Source organism: Agelaius tricolor, unplaced genomic scaffold (assembly GCF_023055355.1).
Source record: "Agelaius tricolor isolate 1412-34295 unplaced genomic scaffold, bAgeTri1.0.p SCAF_28, whole genome shotgun sequence".
NCBI classification, from domain to species: domain Eukaryota; kingdom Metazoa; phylum Chordata; class Aves; order Passeriformes; family Icteridae; genus Agelaius; species Agelaius tricolor.
In genome coordinates, this window is record NW_027269288.1 from 3739281 (window position 1) to 3759699 (window position 20419).

The window sequence follows — 20419 nt, forward strand, 5'->3', positions numbered from 1 at the left end:
CCTACAAGCTCCCAGTAGGAGCTGAGCTAATTTGGTCTCAGTGGGAGTTACTGAGCAACTTCCTAAAAGGAATGAAACCTGGGGCTTGATGAGGGGATGCCCAAAGCCTGGAGGGGCTGGGCTGACCCTGAAAAGCAGAATGGGTGGTAGATGCAGGAGCAGGCTAACAGGTAAGTGCTTCCTTGGATGAGGTGACAGACAGGAAGGGATATTTTTGGCCTAATATTTCGTAAAACCCAGCCCACACAGGAGCTGTGGGTGCTCAGAAAATAATTGTCAAGAGTTTGGAGTGTTGCATGTGCAAGTTTTATTTTCTAGAATCGCCTTCAAACCTTCCAAGTATTATGTTTCCTAAGCCAAGTGCCCCATTCCTCCACAGCAATTCCTCCAGGAACAGCCCTTCCCAAAGCAGACCCTGTGATTGCCCTAAGTGGGTTTGGGAAACGCTAACAGAATTAAGTGGCATTAAAAAAATCCCCTGGAAATAAGGCAGCACTAAAGCCATGCACTGAAATAAAGTTAGGATGATGAAGGATGGCTCAAAACAGGGCTGGGACCAGAACAAGGCTCCAAACCACGAGGCAGGAGGTGACTGGGAGAGGACGTTACCGTTGAGCCGGGGCCCTCCTCCGTATCGGCGGTAGAAGAAATCGGCGACGTATTCTGATATCCTCTTCATCAGGGATATTTTATCAGGATGGAGTTTGCCATGGGAGCACAGGCAGGCTGTGTTATCAATAGGTTTGGGAGGAGTGGACTCATCCAGCCACTTCTGCAGCCATTCCAGAGAGATGAAGTCGTAAGGGGAACCTGGGAGGGGAGAAACCACAAAGAGAAACAAGACCATACACGTCAGCTCCAACACCAGGTGGTATTTTATAATTACTCTTAAAAATTAACAGGCAATCACTCGATTAAATCTCTGAGGTACAAGTTTTCAAAGGTCTGATCCAGCTACTCCCACCCCATTCTGATCTCAGTGTCACAGATTTGGAAGACAGGAGCTTCGTGAGATTAAGATGTGCAGATCATTTTGGATTCAGCAATCAATATGCAACAGCTCCAAGGAGGAATGGGAGTGCTTTCAAACCTTTTGGGGATTACTGGAGAGCAGTCGAGGAAAGGGGAAGGTTTTCCTATCATCCATCAAGGGACTGATATAATATTTAAATCATGATCATACATTACAGGCTTTTTCTACAACAGAGACAGTTCACTGGGGTAATTTGAAAATTAAAGGCAACAACAGCAGAGATGAAATCAGTGTTCCCCCTGTCCTTTCAGCACACAAATTTTCAGTGTCTCTTACAATTTTAGGTGAGAAAATTCTAAAATTTACAGTGCAAATGGAAACTTGCTCAGGTTTTTTGCTGAAGCAGTGCAGCAGGTTTGCCCTTGTTTGCTGAAAAAGAAATACAAAGCTGAGGTTCAAAAGCAGGTCAGTGCTTGTATGAGCAGGTTGGGGTGAAACCCCTGTATCTCAATACTGAGGCACAGTATCACCTCAACCCTTCAGTGGATGACTGGGAATTTAGGAAGAAATTAGGAAGAATTCAAACCCATTCTGTGCTGCCACGAGGGCAGCTCTGAAACCGTGGGGAAATGCACCCGTTTGGTGACATCTATAACTGAGCAAAAATCCTTCACGTTTCCTAGGAGGGAGCAAGAGAGAAGCAAGAGGAAAATACAGCAGACAGGAAAACACTGTGTGTCTCCAGCTTGCACTGGAGCTCTGTGAAGCCTCTTTTCCTCCACAGCCTCAATCCACGGTGTTTTCATCTTACGCAATGCCCGCCACAGCCGTGACCTCCAGAGAATTGCATCGCTGTCAGAACCGGTTTGCTAGTTTGGGATGAAACTGCCTCCCCCAGAAAGGAGGGTTTTCTGGGGCAGGCTCCACAAAGCTGGCAGAAAACGTGTCTGCACAGCTGCAGAGACAGCCCCGAGCTCCACAGAGATAGGACCCGGAGCAGTGCTGGAATGACGCTGCCTCCAGCTGTGCTGGAAGTGCTGTGCCCATGATGTGCCAGCAGCAGGCAGAGGGTGCCTCAGGGCAAAGTTTCAGGTCCTGTCATCTCTAAATTGGGGCAGAAGAGCTTCACCTGCACTTGTAAAAATCCTATTTTTTTGAGATTTATTCCTCTGTCACATCAGAACTGCCGAGAGCAAACTCTTCTGTTCCTGCTGAGGAAAACCACACTGGAACTGTGCTGCTGCTCCTTTTCACGGGTGACTCAGGGCAGGTTCATCCCTCCAGCACAACTCTGATCTCACAGTGACATCTGAGTGCTGCTCAGGCTCACGGGGAGCTGTGACACCTTCCTGACACCTGCATTCCCAAACTGGAGAGGCAGATGTTTACAGGAACAGGAGTTGCTGTTGGGCTACTCCAATCTCATGGTGGACTCTGAGCATCCAATAATAAAAGTTGAACAGTGAACTCTCTTACAGGCCACACAATTAAACCCACTTTTAAGTCTTCAATAGTAATTATTCTGCAGTTTTTAGGAGAGGTACATAGTGAAGACAAATTCTCAGGGCTGGATGAATAGAACAAGTTTTGTGAGAGATGGGTGAGAAAAACAAGGTGGGAAATAAAACTCAATGTGCTGAGGCAACAAGACACGAGGAGAAAATGCTTAACCCTAGTCTCCCTACAAAACTGAGACATAGAGCAGTGAAGCACTGGCAGGGATGGATCCAGTAATTTTCTGCTGGAGGTCAGGCATTCTCTTAGCCTGTTACCTGCTGATGAATCGGGCTCACCAGCTCCCAAACCTGCTGTGAGCTGGCAATTTGGGAGCAGGCAGTTATTCCGCCTCGATGATCCTAACGAGCTGAGCTGCTCACCAGGCAGAAGAAAAGAGTCACAAAGCATGAGGCTGACGGATGGGGAAGGAGCAGGAGGGAATTAGCAATGCCAGAGGCCATGAGAATGAGCAAAGAAAGGAGAAAAATAGGTTAAGGCAGGAAAAGAAGCAAAGGGAAAACAAATGTAAGCATGCATGAAGCTCTCCCCTTGCAGAGGGCTGCGGGAATGCCTTCCAGCAAGGCCACAGGAGCTGGGAGTTAGTCACAAATCATTCCTAAGCTTAACAGCTCTACTACAGCAATACTCCACAATGTCTTACAGACCAGCTTCGGCGGGTAACCTTTGGTAGAGCTCCTTCACCTCCTCGTGCTTGATCTTGCCTCTGGCCACGCTCTGTTTGCGCATCTCGGCCATTTCGTTGCACCACTCCTCAAACTTGCAGTTATCCCGCTCTACCAGCTCCTGCAGAAAAGCTGGGAAAGAGAAAAAAAACACAACAAACCAGGAATTGAAGGGAAAATGCCAGCTATGTTAATTACCATGGGTTATCTGGGGACAACAAACCTAAAAATTCCCTCCCGCAGCCTTGCTGGGCGAGGCCTTTCCCCAGGCCAAGCACGTGGACCCTGCTCTCTCTGATACTGACTGGTGCAAAGGATTAAATGCAAAGTTTTGCACCCAAGAAAATAATTTACTTGGGGTTGGTTGCAATGTTAAGTGCAGCTCCCTCTGGCCTTCCTCATCATTCCCAGGGGGAAACAAAAGCTTTTCACCCTCTGTGTACACTCAAAGCCTGTCACGACCTGCAATCCAGCAAACTGCAATCCCAAGGGCAAAGAGCCCTCAGGAGATGGGAGATTAGCCAGGGCAGATCAACAGAAAGGTGAAGGAAATGGGGATTTTTGCTGCCACTGATGGAAAAACCCCAAACAAACCAAACCTCAGCAGGGAAAAAAGCAGATAAACCACTTCCCTCAGAGGGCTGGTGCGAGGGAGCAGTGAGGGAAGCTCTGCTTATCTGAGGCCTTTTCCTATTTAGAATTATTCTGAAGAGCTAAAATAGCTGCAAAAAGGTTAATTCTTGACCAAAATATCCACCTTGGGAGAATATCCAATATTACAGAATAACCAGCCTGACCTCCTTGAGATCAGAGCCAAGTTACGTCTCTCCACTGTCCTGGAAAAGCCGCTTTTTAACAGCATCAAAGCAAAATGCCTCAAATTTACAGTTCCATGAAACCTCCCCACAACCACAGAGCTCGACTGCTGCCCTTCACTCCCTGTTCCCTGGCAGGATTCCACGGGAAACAAAGGCAACCGCGGGGCTGTGCAGGAATTTGGAGTTGGGTGGGGAGGTTTTTGTTGAGTTATTGTTTTGGGCAGAGGGGTAGGAGGAAAGGGAGAGCAAGAAAGCTCAGGAAACAGGCTGAAAATACAGATCCAAGCAGGAATTAGTGCTAATTCCTGAAGTTTTATGTCTTGGAGGGTGTGTTTAAAACAGGGGGGGCTTGGGAAAGATTTGGGGTGTTATTAGAGGGGAATAAGGTGTATGATTTACCCCCTCTGCAGAGATCCAAAGGGACCTGCCACCTCTGCTGTCCCCACTCCACAGAAAATGAGGGAAGGGGGAACACACCTCAACACCAGGGGCCTAATTAGTATTTCTAATCAAGGAGCAGCCTAACAGGAAACATGAAACCCACAGGGCAAAGCCCACAGGGAGTTCTGGCACCCCCATAATTCTACAGCACAACACGAAGGCATTTGGCCCAAATTACCACTGGGGGCTCAGAGCCTCTTTATTTTCATGTCATTTATTCCTGATGTGGCAAAGCTGAAGCAGTCACAGAGAGAACCTGACATCTTGTCAGGATTATTCACCTCCTCATGCCTTGCTGATGACATTTAACCACACTGCTCTCCTGCACCTTTGGGATCCAAGCAGGATGGTGAATCCCAGAGGGATGAGCTCCTCCTGTCCCCTTCCCAGCTTGATCAGCTGGGTAACAAAGCAATGTCTGAGTGGGCACATGGGAGGGATTGGCAGTTTAATGTTAATTAAGCGCTGGGAAAACTCAGGGGTTTCACTGGTCAAGACACCAAGGTGCCAGACAGCACCTTTGGGGCTCATGGCAAACAGTCAAAAATCATGATATCCTGGAGTGGCTTGGGAGGGACCTTGAAGATCATTTTTTTTTCACCCAGGGACACCTTCCACTATCCCCAGTTGCTTCAAGCCCCATCCAGCCTGGCCTTGGACACTTCCAGGGATCCAGGGGCAGCCAGAACTTCTCTGGGCACCCTGTGCCAGGGCCTGCCCACCCTCACAGGGAGGAATTCCTTCCCAATATCCCATCTGACCCTGCCCTCTGGCAGTGGGAAGCCATCTCTTGTCCTGGCACTCCATCTCTTGTCCCAATTCCCTCTCCAGCAATCCCTTTAGGCACTGTAAGGGCCTCTAAGATCTCCCTGGGGCCTTCTCCAGTTCTCCCAGCCTGGAACCACAGCAGAGAGGCTCCAGGAACTTCCTAGCCCTAAATGGGTCTTCAAGCAAAATTCTGCCTCCTGGCCCACCTGGAGCACTGCAGGGACTCACCTGGCACCTGGACAGTGAGGGATGGCTGAGCAGAACCCCAGGGACTCACCTGCACAGTGAGGGATGGACAAGCAGGATCCCTGGGGACTCACCTGGCACCTGGACCGTGAAGGATGGACAAGCAGGACCCCAGGACTCACCTGGCACCTGCACAGTGAGGGATGGACAAGCAGGACCTCAGGGCCTCACCCTGATCAGGATCCCAGGGACTCACCTGGCACCTGCACAGTGAGGGATGGAAGAGCAGCACCCCAGGGACTCACCTGGACTGTGAGGGATGGAAGAGCAGGACCCCAGGATTCACTTGGCACCTGGACTGTGGGGGATGGACAAACAAGACCCCAGGGACTCACCTGGACAGTGAGGGATGGCTGAGCAGCACCCCAGGATCACCTGGACAGTGAGGGATGGAAGAGCAGCTCCCCAGGACTCACCTGGCACCTGCACAGTGAGGGATGGCTGAGCATCACCCCAGGATCACCTGGACTGTGAAGGATGGAAGAGGAGGACCCCAGGACTCACCTGGACTGTGAGGGATGGAAGAGGAGGACCCCAGGACTCACCTGGCACCTGCACAGTGAGGCATGGAAGAGCAGCACCCCAGGACTCACCTGGACTGTGAAGGATGGAAGAGGAGGACCCCAGGGACTCACCTGGCACCTGCACAGTGAGGAATGGACAAGCAGCACCCCAGGACTCACCTGGATTGTGAGGGATGGCTGAGCAGCACCCCAGGATCACCTGCACAGTGAGGAATGGACAAGCAGCCCCCCAGGACTCACCTGGCACCTGCACAGTGAGGAATGGACAAGCAGCCCCCCAGGACTCACCTGGCACCTGCACAGTGAGGAATGGACAAGCAGCTCCCCAGGACTCACCTGGCACCTGCACAGTGAGGAATGGACAAGCAGCTCCCCAGGACTCACCTGGCACCTGCACAGTGAGGAATGGACAAGCAGCCCCCCAGGACTCACCTGGCACCTGCACAGTGAGGAATGGACAAGCAGCTCCCCAGGACTCACCTGGCACCTGCACAGTGAGGGATTTCTCACGGGCCTGCAGCCTGTACACCAGCATGTAGGCGTTGCGGGAGCAATGCGTGCCCTTGCCGCACTTGGGCTTGCGGGTCTGGGATTTCGATGGCTCGGCTGTGGGAACAAAAGGCACAGCCTCAGCAACACACCAGCTCCTTCCCTGGCCCTCCATTAACGGGATGAGTTTGCCACCCAGCCAGCTTCTCTGTGCCAGGCCTCTGTGCCAAGCACTGGGCTTGGCACGGCTCAAAATTGTATCCCAAAGAAAGCCCCAAATCTCTCCAGCCTTTCTGGGTAAATCAAAGGGACTAAATTTAGGAGCCTGTTCTGAACCTCCCTTCTCAAGAGCCTTTCTTCTCTCCCCAGTGGAACTTCTCTGAGCCAAAAGCCACTCTTGGAAAAACATCCTTTCTCCCTTTTGCCTCTTGTTCTGCTGTCCTGACTCCAAAGAAAAGAGTCAAATCCTCAGGGAAGAAAATCGTATTTACAGGTGATGGTGGATATTAAAAAAAAAACACAGCAAAGCTTTTAGGAAGCCAAGAGCCATGGAAAGGGTTGTTTGTGAGCAGCTGCTGGGGGATGTAAAGTTGTGTTGCAAGAGCTGCTGTTTCCAGATGGATTCTCAGGCAAGGAAAACACTTATCTACAGCTGCAGCTTCAAAAATCAAACCGTTCAAAATAAAGGAAAAAATTAAAGCAACAATGTTCCACAAATTGAACTCTAAGTGGGCCATTGAATTATTAAGTTTCTTTCCCCCAAATTCTGAAAAAAATTCATGTGCCTTTCCCCCCACACTATCCAGAGGACTTCACAGACTCTATTTATTTGCATTTTATCCAAGAATTTTCGGAATTGTTCCCATCTGCATGGCCAAGACTCTCCCCCCTACAGACCTTCAGTTTATATTACTGACCTTCTCCTGCTGTTACATGTATTTGTAACAAAGAAAGGCCTCAGTTTTGCCTGGAAGAGGCAAATTACATCAAAACTTGATACAAATATTGAGCTCCCAGCTTAAAGAGGCTCCTAAACACACTTTACTTCTATTTTCTAAACACCCTTGACTTGAAATACGAGAAATACGAACATTTACAGCTAAGCACGAAACTTTATAAAATTGAGGTCATGAAACTTTATAAAATTGAGGTCACAGCAGTTTACTTGCATTTCATTTGTTGCACTTGGTGAGTGGGGAGGGTAAAAACAAAGGCAGAGCTGCCCTGGTGCCGTTCAGGGCTCAGTTTCCCTGTGCACCACTAGATGTCCGGCCAGCTCCAGCCTGGAGGGAGGAATGTCCCCATTCCAAGGACAGAGTGGTGGCACAGGCAGGAACATGGACTCACTAAGGCTGGAAAATCTCCCCAAGATGATCAAAGCCAATCATTAACCCAGCACTGCCAGACCCACCACTAACCCTGTCCCCAGGTGCCATGTTCACACACTTTTTGAACACCTCCAGGGATTGTGACTCTACCACTGCCCTGCACAGCCTCCTCCAATGCCTGACTACACCTTACATGAAGGATTTTCCTCAATGTCCAACATAAATCTCCCCTGGCCCAGCCTGAGGCCGTTCCCTCTGCTCCTGTCCCTGTTCCCTGGAGCACAGCCCGACCCCCTCGGCTGTCCCCTCCTGTCAGGAGCTGTGCAGAGCCACAAGGGCCCCCTGAGCCTCCTTTGCTCCAGGCTGAGCCCCTTCCCAGCTCCCTCAGCTGCTCCTCAGTTCTCCAGACTCTTTTCCTTGTGCTGCAGACCCTTCCTCAGCTCCACTGCCCATTCTCTGTACATATTCCAGCACCTCGTGCAGGTGAGAACAAGGAAATGGGAGAAGGTTTAAGGGAGCACTTAAATCTGCAGGGTTTTTTTTTTTCCTCTAAAGATGCCTTAAAGAAAAACAACATTCCATAAATTCTAACCACAGCAAAGCATCCTGGTGGGTAACAATTCCTGGGAATGGATTGCTTGCACTGCAAGTGAATTTCTTCATAATTTCCCTGGCTTTCCCCGCTGTGAGCACCTGCACTAGAGAACACTGAGCCACTACAAAACCATTTCAACTCCAAACGAGCTGTTCTTATTTATTGACTGCAGAGTAAGAAATTCACATCCTCAGCCCAAGCTTTCCAAGAAATCTCCAAGAAATTCTCCAGTCCAGGAACACAATGATATGGGCAGGACACGACGAGCCAGGAAAACGGAAAAGCACCAAGGAAAAAGCTCAGAGTAAAAAGGCAGTTTTAGCTTCCAAGTTGTTATTTGGATCAAAATCTTTTTTACTGCCTCCAAGTCAAACACCTCAGTGGAAATAGAACCATAATGTGTTAAGGAAAACTGAAAGCATTCTCCTTATCTGTTCCAAGGAAGTGGCACCCGCCTGTTGCTCCCTGATAGGAACCCTCTGCCCGTGTTATCAGCGTCTTATCTGCCATGTGGCAGCCAGAGAAATACTAGAGCAGCTGATCACGAGGTGTAAACACTCACACGAGGCTGAAACAAGCAAATCTGGCTGCAATCCCCAGGATTGCTGTTTCCCACGTTCCTCCAAGCCCATTCTGGGGAGGAGCAGGACGCCCGTGCTTGTGGTAGAAAGAGTTACTTTAAAAGGGCACTCACAACTGAAAGGTTTTACCTAAATCTTCCTCAATTCCCAGCTGGAGTTTCTTCCCTTCCATCTTCTCAATGTCTTCATCGTTGAACTTGTACCACTCTCCTGTCTGTGGGTCCTTCACGTGGGCGATGTAGTGCCCGGAGTAGGCGCTTACTCCACGGTGTATGAGCACAGCGCTCAGCTCGTACACGTACACCCCGTCTGCAAGGCAGGCAGCACTTACACACAGCTCTGCAGCCAACAGCACTCACCCTTCCTGCCCTAGGACCTCGTGTTTTCACCAGGCAGCAAAGCCTGCACTTGAACTCACAGCGCTTCAGGACATTGCTGAGAGGTTGTGGCTCAGTAACAAGGATGTTGATTGAAATACGGGCTTCAAACAACTCTGGACAGAATTTTCAATCAAAAATTGAGAGGAATTCAAGCAAAAATTGAGAGGAATTCAAGCAAAATTTGAGAGGAATTCAAGCAAAATTTGAGAGGAATTCAAGCAAAATTTGAGAGGAATCACAGAATCCCAGAATGGTTTGGGTTGGAAGGGACTTTAAAGCCCATCTTGCTCCACATCTCTGCCATGGGCAGGGACATTTTCCACTATCCCAGGCTGCTCCAAGCCCCATCCAACCGGGCCTTGGACTTTTACAGGGATCCAGGGGCAGCCACAGTTTTTCTGAGCAGCCTGTACACCATCCCCCTCACAGGGAGGAATTTCCTCCTAAACAGAATTAGAGATCTGCCAAGAGACAATGGGCAAAGATAACAAAAAACTGCCCCAAACTCACTTTTTTGCTCCATGAAAGGCTCCATGTCCAGCAGCTCTGAGAAGCCAATGTAGGTGTTCAGCTTCTTCTTGTGGCCAGTTTGTCTGTGCAGAGGCAAAGCTGTGGCTCAGGGCACAGCAACAACAGCTCCCATCCCAAAACACCTCCCTTGAACCCCTGAGCACCCCTTGAGAGGCTCAGACACCTCAAATTAAAGCAGGAAGAGCAGGGTAGTGACTTCCCCAAGAGCTTCCAGGGTGTTGCCACTCACCTGTCGAACACAAAGCGCATGAGCTGCAGATTGAGGGTGCAGGGCAGGCTGAGCAGCCGGATCTTCCTCGTGGCGTTTTGCTTGCTCTGACAAGTCTCACAAAAATAACGATTGTCCCCTTCTAATTTTTCCTCCTGAGTGTGGAGAGGCAGAGGGAAAGGTCTTGAGAACATGTCAGCACTGAAAAGTCAATTGAGCTACTCAACAGCTGGAGAATGAGAAACATCAAAGTTATTTTAACGATTTAAGTCTTTCTCAGCTGCTGCCCAAATTTTTCTGAGTTAAATGACTGCACTTTACAGCATGGCCATAACAGGCTGCTCTCACTTTAAGGCATATTTTAGACTGAATCAAGCCCCATTCCAAGTTCTCAAGTCTCTTACTCTTGCTCCTCGCCTGACTGAGTTGGTTTATACCAAGAAAATAATTAAATCACCCCTTTTACGAGTTCACATGGACCCAGTTAATGTAAAGCCACATTTCAGCCTGGAAACTACAGCCCTCTGCTCAGCCACTCAAAATCACCCTGCAGGAGTCACTCACTGCCTAAGCAGCTCCAAGGGCAGGGTTAGGCCAGAGGAAAATTCCAACCCCTCTAAAAACGTCACAGGGTTGTTCTGTGTGAAGGAGGAGCAGACAAATGTCAAGTTCTCCAATTCAGGAATTCAATCTGCACACCAAAACTATTTTTTTTTTTTTTTTTTCATGGCAGACCTTCCAGGCAGAGCAACTGGTTTGCTGAGTGCAGCAGCAAGCAAGGAGCTCAAGGAAAGGGTTCAGGTCAGTTCTGTCCTAAATAGTTTGAGTGGAATCCACACCTTAGTGTGCCAGAGCTGAACTTCATATCCAGAGAAATTTTCAAGCTGAATTGAGGGCACTTGCAGCTGTTCCTGCAGCTATTCCCAGCACTCCCTGGTACTTCTGAGAGCACATTTTTCAGCAGGGAATGTCTCCTGTTGCTATGCAGATGAGCACTGACACAGAAAACATGGAAAGCAGCCGTTCTCCCAGTGCTATCCGTGACAAAGCAGGCAGAGACTTTTCCCTAACTTTCCTGGCAAAGTATTTTAACTAAAAATGCAACTTTCAAGTGCTTTTTAAAGCCATAACAGGAGCATGTGATGTCACAGAGCTATTCCTTGCTCTGTGCCTCAATCCTCATTTTTTGGGTCTGCAGAAAAAAACATTTTCACTTGGATGCATCTCCCTGAGCCAAGTCAGTGGCTTCACCCCGACACCGACCTCGAAGGCTGTGAATTGGAGGAAGGAACTGAAATTCCTTGCTAAAAATAGCAGGACTCCAACCCCAACGAGCTCATACCTTGAGGAATTCTGTTATACAGTCTGTCAACTGCTTGTGTCCTTGGATGTTTAACTCCAGCTCGTAAAATTTAGACACCAGTTTAGATTCTCTGCCACACTGGTTGCAGCTGGGATGGGAAAGAAGACAAAAATATATCTGAGGACAGGTCAGGGCTCATGCATTGGGCTCCCAAGTCTTTGGTAAAATGTTCCTTGTATAAAACCAGGAGAAAAACCAAAGTCAGGGCTAAGGAGATTCACACCTCCAGACCATAAAAACTCCAGGAGAAGGTTTAAACAGCTTAACAGTACCTACCAGGACCTGTCACAACTTGCATGTACCATTATATTTTATTTTTAAGGTGAAATTCCCAGTTCTGAGAACACAGGAATGAAAATACAACAGCCAGGATGCTGTTTTCTGGCTGCAGGACCTGCCACTCCATTAACTCACTTGTAGGTTTAGTTGGTAAATTCTCATTAAAGGAGTAAAAGCAGCTGCAGAACTGTCACAGCAACACCACACACACAGGAACAGGAAAGGAAAAGGTAAATATTTCCCAGAAAGTGTTTCTGCTGCAGCTTAACTGCCTGCTCTGGTTGCTAGGAGGGATCTTTCCCTCCTGAATTCTTCTAAAAATTTAAATATTTACAGAAAGGGTCTTCCCAGAATTATTACTTACACTGTGACATAGGCATACTCTCCACAGAACTGCTTCTGCACAATGTTCCGGACATCTGGGTTTTTCTGTTTGGACAAAGTATCTTCCAGCAGGGACATGAACAGCTTGGAAAACTCCTGGGCATCCTGAAAGAGAAAACCAAGTTCATTAACAATCCACCACAGCACAATCCCAACCCTGTCACTAATTCACTGCTAATTACCCCGAGCCCTCCACACAGGCTGAGCCGAGGCTCCGTGAACAGCATGGAAAATAAAGACCAGGCAGGAGAACTGAGGAAAACAGAGGAATTTGGCTAAAAGGAGCAGGAGCGTGAGGCCCTCAGTGTGGGAGCACAGCAGGAGCTGCCCTGGCTCCCTGCCAGTCCTGCTGGGGGCTTTGACTTCTGGCCTGCTCCTCCCAGGATTCTGGAAGGGATAAGAACCCTCCTGTGGGGCTTTTGAGCCCCTTGATCCTCCTCTTTGCAGCTGTCCCTGCTCAGATCAGAGGTGAGAAGAGAAATGAAAACACCCCAAAAATGAGAGGCTGTCCTTTGGGTGATCCCAGCAATGCTCCAGAGCTTCCCCACACCCAGCTCAGGGCCTTTCTCTCCTGCCCTGGTTCTTCTCTTCCACAAACAAACAGGTTTTGGCTTCTCTCAGCTGCCCTTTGGTGTCCCTGGTCAGCTTCCTTCCTCTCCTGACCCTCCCAAGGAAACATTTGCCAGTGCTCTGCTCTTGCTCCAAAACCTCCCATTACCTCTCCAAGTGGATTTCCAAGCCCTGCCCCTCTCCCAGGCTCTCTCCAGCTGCAGCCCCACAGCACTCAGCTCCCACGTGCTGCCCTGGGATCCTGGCTGGCTCCTGCTCATCCACCTCCCCCTGAGGATTTCCTCACCCTTGGGAGGGCCCTCTCACCACCCAACTGCCCGGGCAGCACCTGCAGCACCCTCACTGCAGCTCTGGCTCCCAGCTGGCCCCAGCCCATTGCTCCTGGCTTCATCCCACCACTCCCCTGGCTCCTCCTGATTTGCACTTATCACTTCCTAGCCTCATTCCATTGCTCCATGGGCTCCTCCTTATATCCCTGTATTCATCCCATTGTTTCATGTTGTGATTCCATCACTCCCTGGGCTCCTCCTGATCTCCCTATCTCCATCCCACTGCCCCTGGGCTCCTCTTTATCTCTGCATCATCATCCCATTGTTCCATGTCCTGATCCCATCACTCCCAGGGCTCCTCCTTGTCTCCCTGGCCCCATCCCATCACTCCCCATTCTCACTCCCTGGACTCCTCCTGATCTCCTTGGCCTCATTCCATTGCTCCTTAGCCCCATCCCATCATTCCCTGGGTTCCTCCTCTCTCCCTGTCCTCATCTCATTCTTCCTTGGGACCCTCCTGATCCCACTGCTCCCTGTTCTCCTCCTGATCTCCCTGTCCCCATCACATCACTCCTTGGACTCCTCATCTTCCTGGCCCCATCCCATCACTCCCCATTCTCACTCCCTGGACTCCTCCTGATCTCCCTGGCCTCATTCCATTGCTCCTTAGCCCCATCCCATCATTCCCTGGGTTTCTATCTCCCTGTCCTCATCCCATTTCTCCTTGGGACCTTCCTGATCTCCCTCTCTCCATCCCATTGCTCCCTGTTCTCCTCCTGATCTCCCTGTCCCCATCACATCACTCCTTGGACTCCTCATCTCCCTGGCCTCATCCCATTCCTCTTTGGGACCCTACTAATCTCCCTCTCTCCATCCCATTGCTCCCTATTCTCCTCCTGATCTCCCTGGCCTCATCCCATCACTCCCTGGGCTCTACCTTGGGCACTCCTGATGTCCTGGTCCCCTCCTATTTCCCCCCTGCACTCTGACAGGGCCCTGCAGCCTCACCTCCCCCTTCATGTTTGCACCCAGCAGCCAGACCCAGCTGGGAGCTGCCCAGTGAGCACCCAAGGGTGATTCCCAGCTTCTGGAAGTGCCAGGAGTCCCCTCCCACACACCTGCTGCTGCCCCGTGTCCAGCCCCAGCGCCTTGACAAAGGCCGAGGGGTCGATGTAGCGCCGCTTGCTGTTCTGCAGCAGAGCAAACAGGTACTGCAGGTGCTCACAGATGGTCTGGGGCTCATAATCTGGGAAAAACACAAGGCACAGCAGGAATTCAGGGTGAGAAGGGATCGCTCCAAGTGTTTCACAACCATTAAATGTCATAGGCTTGGAAGGAAACGTGGTTTGAGTTGTCAGAAAAACTGAAGCGGATTGTGTAGGTGATGATAGCACATCCCAGCACAAGCCAAATAAAGAACAATTTAGGTTGGAAAAAACCTTAGGATTCATCAAGTTCAGCTGTAAATATTTACATTCTGCAACTTTCAGATAGGAGGGTGGAGCCAGGCTCTGTTCCCAGGGAACAAGGGACAGGATGACAGGAAATGACCTTGAGTTGCTCCAGGAGAGGTCTAGGTAGGATATTAGGGAAAATTCCTCCATGGAAAGGGTGGTCAGGCACTGGAACAGGCTGCTCAGGGCAGTGGTGGAGTCCCCATCCCTGGAAGTGCTCAAAAACTGTCTGGATGTGGCACCTGGGTAGATGGGCTAATGGTGGACTTGGCAGTGCTGAGGGAATGGTTGGACTGATAATCTTGGAGGAGTTTTCCAACCTTAGGGATTCCATGATTCCATCCTGCAGTGCCCAGCATGAGCTGTGAGTGAAGGGTTTATACAGCATGCACCAACTACCCAAAAACCAGCTTATTTACCCCAGAAGGTGAAACATCATTTACAACCCCCATGAAACAGCAGCAGAGCTGAGGTGGCTGTGCTGACCCAGAGCCTCCCAAAGAGCAGAAAGAACTGGGAGCCTTAATCCTGTGTGAGGCCCAAATTTCATCCCTGCCACAGCACAGACCAGCCCTGACCCACACATTCCACCCCATGCACCATCACTAGGCTGCCTTAGCAAGCCCAAACCAAACCTTCATTTCCAACCAGCTCAGATCACTCTGACCTAGGATATCACCTGGATTAAGGTCGGTTCATTCCCAAAACCCAGATGATGGCTCTGAACCAACAGCACAGCGACGGCACCAACGGCCAGAGCTTCCCCCATGAATTCTCCTGACCAACCTAATCCCAAGGTGGGGTTTTAGGGAGGGAACAAACCCCTCTGTGCCACTCACCTGTGTCCTTGGGAACGCCGTCCCCGCAGGCGCTGGGGCACAGGTAGAGCGCCTGCCGCAGCTCCAGGTTCAGGAACCACATCTGCAGGAAGGTGTTGACGTAGCACGTGGCACCCAGGTTGGTCAGGCCCACAAAGGCGTTCTGGGGGACAGAAAAAGGGCCAGCTCAGGTCACCTGCCCTGTCCCCAGCGTGGCCCTGGCCCCATGGAGGGGGGGGTTGGGTACCTTCTTGCGGCGCTCGCAGTTGGGGTCGTCGATGTTGTGGAAGCTGTTCTCATCAATCTCACCCAGCCACGCGTGCTCCCCGATGCCCACCAGGCAGTTGGGGTTCCCTCGGCAGTTCCTCCTGAGGAGCCAGACCCCAGCTGTCACCCCTGTGTCCCCTGCAGACCCCAGCTGTCACCCCCGTGTCCCCTGGGGGCTGGCAGGGTGACGGTAGGGGGGATATGGGGAAGGACGTAATGTTGAATGGGATGAGACATGGAACACCTTCCCCCCCCCCCCAAACAGTGGTCATAGGTGAGGAAGGAGGTGGAGAACCAGAGGGGTTTTTAGGTAAAAAAAAAAGGGGATTCCAGGACCAAGAGGATCTGCGATATCTGAGAAGCCAGGCAGGGATAGAGCTTGCCCCAACTCCAGGGTGAGTGCTGTGCATCCAGGCAAGGAGATGGGTTCCCTTTAGCCCACTGGGATCCCCCATAAATGGGGAGTCAGGCATAGAGGGGTCCCTACAACCCTGGAGTGGGAATATTTCCTTACATCTGGGAAGCCAGGTAAGAAGAGAGGTTCCCTACAACCCCAAGGTTATCCTAAAAATGGGTCTGGGACAAACAAGGACAGGGGCTCCCCACCAGCCCATGGGGGCTCTCCTATATCTAAAGAACCCACCCCACAACACCAGGGTGGTGCCCTGTATCTGCTTGGGAGCCAGGTTGGGAAGAGGGTCTCCCACCACCCCAGGGAAGTTCCCCTACATCAGAGGGGCCAGAGAAGGAGAGGGGTTCCCCACAGCCCGGGGAGGGTCCGTCCCCTGTGTCTGAGCAGAGGGACAGAGGCTCCCCCCAGCCAAGGGAGTCCCCTATACCTGGGGAGCCCCACAAGGACACACAGGGCGCTGAGGGCCCAGCCCCGGGGATGGAGTCCCCCAGAAGGGAACACGGGGGAGCCTCCACCGACCCCGCGGAACCTCGGCAGGGCCGGGGACCGCCCCGCGCCTCATGGCGGGAGGGAGCAGGGGCTCGGAGGGTTGTGTGCCCGGCCCGGCCCCACGGTACCGGCAGGCGCCGCGCTGGCAGGGCTCCAGCCGGACGCGATAGGCCGCCTCGATGTGCTCCTGCGCCACCGCCTCGGGCGGCACCGTCTCGGTCCAGCGCCACGCCGCTTTCTCCAGCTGCAGCCGCGGCGCCATCGCTCCCGCCGGCGCCCTGGGCTGCCCCGGCCCGGCGCGCTCCTTGTCCCGCTCCTTGTCCCGCTCCTCGCCCCGGTCCCGGCCCGGTCCCGATCCCGCCCGGCCCCTCCCGCCGCCGTCAAGGCCGCTGACGCCACGAGCGCGACGCGGTGACGGCGCGAGGCGCTGACGGTATCGGGCCGCGACGCGCGGGGATGGAGGCGGGGTTTCGTCAGAGGGGCGTGGCTTGGGCGCGCCAGGTACGGGCTCCTGTCCGCTAGGGGCGGGGCTTGAGCCACAGGGGGTGTGGCTTGTGTGAGCAGCCGGAGGGGGTGTGGCCTGTGAGTTTGGGGGCGGGGCTCGCTTGCGATGGGGCGCGACTGATGCGGCGTGGGCGGGGCTTGTGGTCAGATGGGCGTGGCCTGTGCCACCATGGGCGGGGCTTGTGGGCGCGGTGGGCGGGGCCCGTGGCGCGGGCTGCGCTGGGTCCCACCGCCCCCCCCGCCACCCACACCTCGCCCCCAGAGCCCCCCAGAGCCCCCCAGCCCGGTACCCCCGCCAGACCCCTCTGTATCCCTGTGTCATCCTCCGCAGCCCTGTACTACAGCCCCCCACACCACAAGAGCCCGGACCCCCTGAGCTCCCACACCCCCAAACCCTATCCCGTACCCCACACTGCACCCCAATACCACAATCCTCCCTGTACCATCACCTCCCGGGCCCCTACACCCCTGCACCCCCTAAATCCTCCCACTGTCCCCCTCTCCTGCACCCCAAACCATCTCGCCCACACCACGCCCCTGCAGCCCCCCTACATCCCCACCCCTCACGCTCCCCCTCCCATCACTCCCGTACCCCACCCCGCCCGGCTCAGCCCCCCCAAACACGGCAGCCGCACTGGTTTTCTCTCCTTTAATAGCTGTCCCCGCGGGGGGGTCCCCGCAGCACCCCGATTGTCCCTCGCGCCCCCACCCCGCCGCCACCCCGCGGGGCACCCAGGCGGCCCGGCCGCCCCGGCACAGTTTCGGGGGGCCGGTGGAAGGGGGGTGTAAACATTTTTGGGGGTCCCGGCCCCCCCCCACCCGAGTCACCCCGGGGCAGCGAAGCACCGTTTCCTCCTGGTGGTTTTTTTTTTGGAAAAGAATAAACTTGGCCAAATTCCCCCCAAACTCTGTTTCGGAGGGGTTAGGAGGGGCAGGGGGGCACGGGGGAGCCCCCCAGGGCGCCGTGCCGGAGGTCGATGGGGTGTCGGGGGATCCCGGCGGACTCCAGCGCCAGTCCCCGCACGCAGCCCGAGATGCCGGAGCTGAACTTGCCGGCGGTCAGGGCGCGGGGGTCGGGGGCGCCGCCTGCGGGGGCACGGGAGGCGCTGGGCGGGGGCTCCGCTGGGCCCGCCCCCGTCCAGCCCGGGACACCTGCCCACGTCTGTCTTGTGTCCCGCCAGGTGTCCCCACCCCATGTGCCACCACCCAGGTGTCCCATCCTGCGTCCATCCCATGCCTCTCCCTGCCTCCCACCCTCTGTTCCACCCCTTGTCCATCCCGTGTCCCATCTCATGTTCCACCGGGTGTCTTATCCCAAGTGTCATCCCATCCCCATCCTGTGTCCCACCCCATGTCCATCCTGTGTCCCATTCTGTGTCCAAGCCACGTCCCACCTCCTTTCTGTGTCCCCTCCCGTGTCCCACCCCATGTCCATCCTGTGTCCCACCCTGTATCTGTGTCCCACACCATGTCCATCCCGTGTTCCACCCCCTGTCCATCCCCTGTCCCATGTCCCAACCTGTATCTGTGTCCCACCCATGCCCATCCCCTGTCCCATTCTGTATCCATGCCATATCCCACTCCATGCCCATCCCATGCCCCACCCCATGTCCAGCCCCTGTCCCATTCTGTGTCCCATATCCCACCCTGTATCTGTGTCCCACCCCATGTCCATCCCGTGTCCCACCACACATCCAGCCTCTGTCCCACCCCATGTCCATCCCATGTCCCACTCCATCCCCTGTCCCATTCTGTATCCATGCCATATACCACCCCATGCCCATCCCCTGTCCCACCCCATGTCCATCCTGTGTCCCACCCCATTTCTGTGTCCCACCCCCATCCATCCCATGTCCCACCCCATGTCCAGCCCCTGTCCCACCCCCATCCATCCCATGTCCCACTCCATGTCCATCCCCTGTCCCATTCTGTGTCCATCCCCTGTCCCACCCCATGCCTCACCCCATCTATCCCACATCCACCCCATGTCCATCTCACGTCCATCCCACACCCACCCTGTGTCCCAGCCTGTGTCCCCCGTGTCCCCAGTCCCTCCGTACCCACGTAGACGCTGCCCTCGGTGTTGGCCATGACGTTGGATCCGGGTGATTCCCCACTCACTGGCTCCTCCCCGTCCACCTGGAGCTGCCCACGCCGGCCCTCCCTGCGGGGCACCATCAGCACCTGCACCCCCCTGCACCACCCTGTGCCACGCCCAGACCCCTGCCCACCTTATCACCATCAGCACCTGCCCCCCCTGCCCTACCACGCCCAGACCCCTGCCCACCTTGTCACTGTCACCCGGTGCCACTCGCCGTCATTGACCGGGTCTTCAGAGGTGATGGTGGCCTCGCCGCTGCCCAGCTGGTAGCTGTGAGGGGCACGGTGTCAGTGTGCACGGTGTCAGTGTGCAGGGCACCTCGGGGGGCACCCTGCGGGCTCAGGGGATCCCCCGGTGCCACATGTCACCCCACGGTCCCCTCTCACCTGAACACCAGGTGCCCATCCTTCAGCCCGAGGCCAAGGAAATCTTTGGCTTTGCCACCCTCACTGGGCTCCTGTGGGCACAGAGGGGGGTGAGCAGGGGGCACCCGGACCCCAGCCCGAGGGGTCCCACAGGTGATGCCCCCTGTCCCCCTGTGCCCTGTCTCACCGCGCCGTGCCACAGCAGCAGCCCCTGGGCGCTGCGCGTCCGCAGCTCCAGCTCGATGGTCTCCGGAGCCTCGGGGGGGCTGCCAGGGGAGGGGCGTGATGGGGGGCAGCACCCAGAAAGGGGGCGGTGCCATGGGGGGGAGCGCAGCACCCCAAAAACGGGGGGGGTGCCATGGTGAGAGGGGGTGCAGCACCCACTCGGGGTGTCCCGTGTCACTCACCCACGGGGGAAGAGGTGCCCGGGAAGGGCCAGGTAGGACCCGTCCTGGAATGCGGCGCTGAACTGCCCAGGGGCGTCTGGGGGAAGATGGGGGGTCAGGGGGGATGGGAGGAGGGGGCCCTGCCCACATTTGGGGGGGAAAAAAGGGGAAATGGGGGCAGGGACCTACCGCCACCCCCGCTGCCCTCCTGCCAGTCCTGCTCCAGCTCTGCCAGCGCCGAGCCTGCGGGAGAAAAAGGGGTAAAGGGGGGGACATTAATCCCCTTGGTGTCCCCAGGTGTCCCCTCACCACGTCCCTGCATGTCTCCAGTGGTTCCAGGCATCCCCAAGTATCCCCCAAGTGTATATCCTTAACAGTGTCCCCAGGTGTCCCCCATGTCCCCAGGTGGCTTCACTTATTCCCAGGTATTCCCAAGTGTTCCCCAAGCACGTGTCCCTGCCATGTCCCCAGATGTCCCTCTGTGTCCCCAGTCAATCCCCAAGGGTCTCCAGGTATCCCCAGGTGTCCCCACCACGTCCCCAGCTGTCTCCAAATGTTGTCACGTGTCCCCATGTGTGTCCCTAAGTGACCTCCTCCATGTCCCCAAGTGTCTCCCCATGTTCCCAAGTTTCCCCACGTGTCCCAAACCATCTCCAAGCACCCCCAGGTATTTCCAAGTATCTCCCAAGTGTGCGT

At 54.1% G+C, this 20419-nt stretch overlaps 2 protein-coding genes across 5 annotated transcripts in view; both read right to left on the bottom strand.

Moving 5' to 3' along the window:
* Positions 1–16731, bottom strand: part of USP48 (ubiquitin specific peptidase 48) — a 33029-nt gene extending 16298 nt beyond the window's left edge. For 2 of the 3 annotated variants that reach the window (XM_071449308.1, XM_071449306.1), the window contains exons 1-12: positions 16496–16731; positions 15447–15567; positions 15221–15362; positions 14046–14173; positions 12069–12193; positions 11405–11513; positions 10084–10217; positions 9834–9916; positions 9073–9252; positions 6431–6556; positions 3136–3285; positions 610–810 (exon numbers count right to left, since the gene is read on the bottom strand). In XM_071449308.1, coding sequence (XP_071305409.1) covers positions 610–810; positions 3136–3285; positions 6431–6556; positions 9073–9252; positions 9834–9916; positions 10084–10217; positions 11405–11513; positions 12069–12193; positions 14046–14173; positions 15221–15362; positions 15447–15567; positions 16496–16629 — 1633 coding nt within the window. In that variant the 5' untranslated portion in view covers positions 16630–16731. The remainder of the gene's footprint in view (positions 1–609; positions 811–3135; positions 3286–6430; positions 6557–9072; positions 9253–9833; positions 9917–10083; positions 10218–11404; positions 11514–12068; positions 12194–14045; positions 14174–15220; positions 15363–15446; positions 15568–16495) is intronic. The other variant, XM_071449307.1, reaches the window with a different exon arrangement.
* A 781-nt stretch (positions 16732–17512) lies between these two features.
* HSPG2 (heparan sulfate proteoglycan 2) overlaps positions 17513–20419 on the bottom strand; it is a 44109-nt gene continuing 41202 nt past the window's right edge. For both annotated transcript variants that reach the window (XM_071448965.1, XM_071448964.1), the window contains 7 exons: positions 19913–19966; positions 19745–19820; positions 19525–19603; positions 19359–19429; positions 19159–19242; positions 18932–19035; positions 17513–17957 (listed from right to left, as the gene is read on the bottom strand). In XM_071448965.1, the coding sequence (XP_071305066.1) occupies positions 17794–17957; positions 18932–19035; positions 19159–19242; positions 19359–19429; positions 19525–19603; positions 19745–19820; positions 19913–19966 (632 nt within the window). In that variant the 3' untranslated portion in view covers positions 17513–17793. The remainder of the gene's footprint in view (positions 17958–18931; positions 19036–19158; positions 19243–19358; positions 19430–19524; positions 19604–19744; positions 19821–19912; positions 19967–20419) is intronic.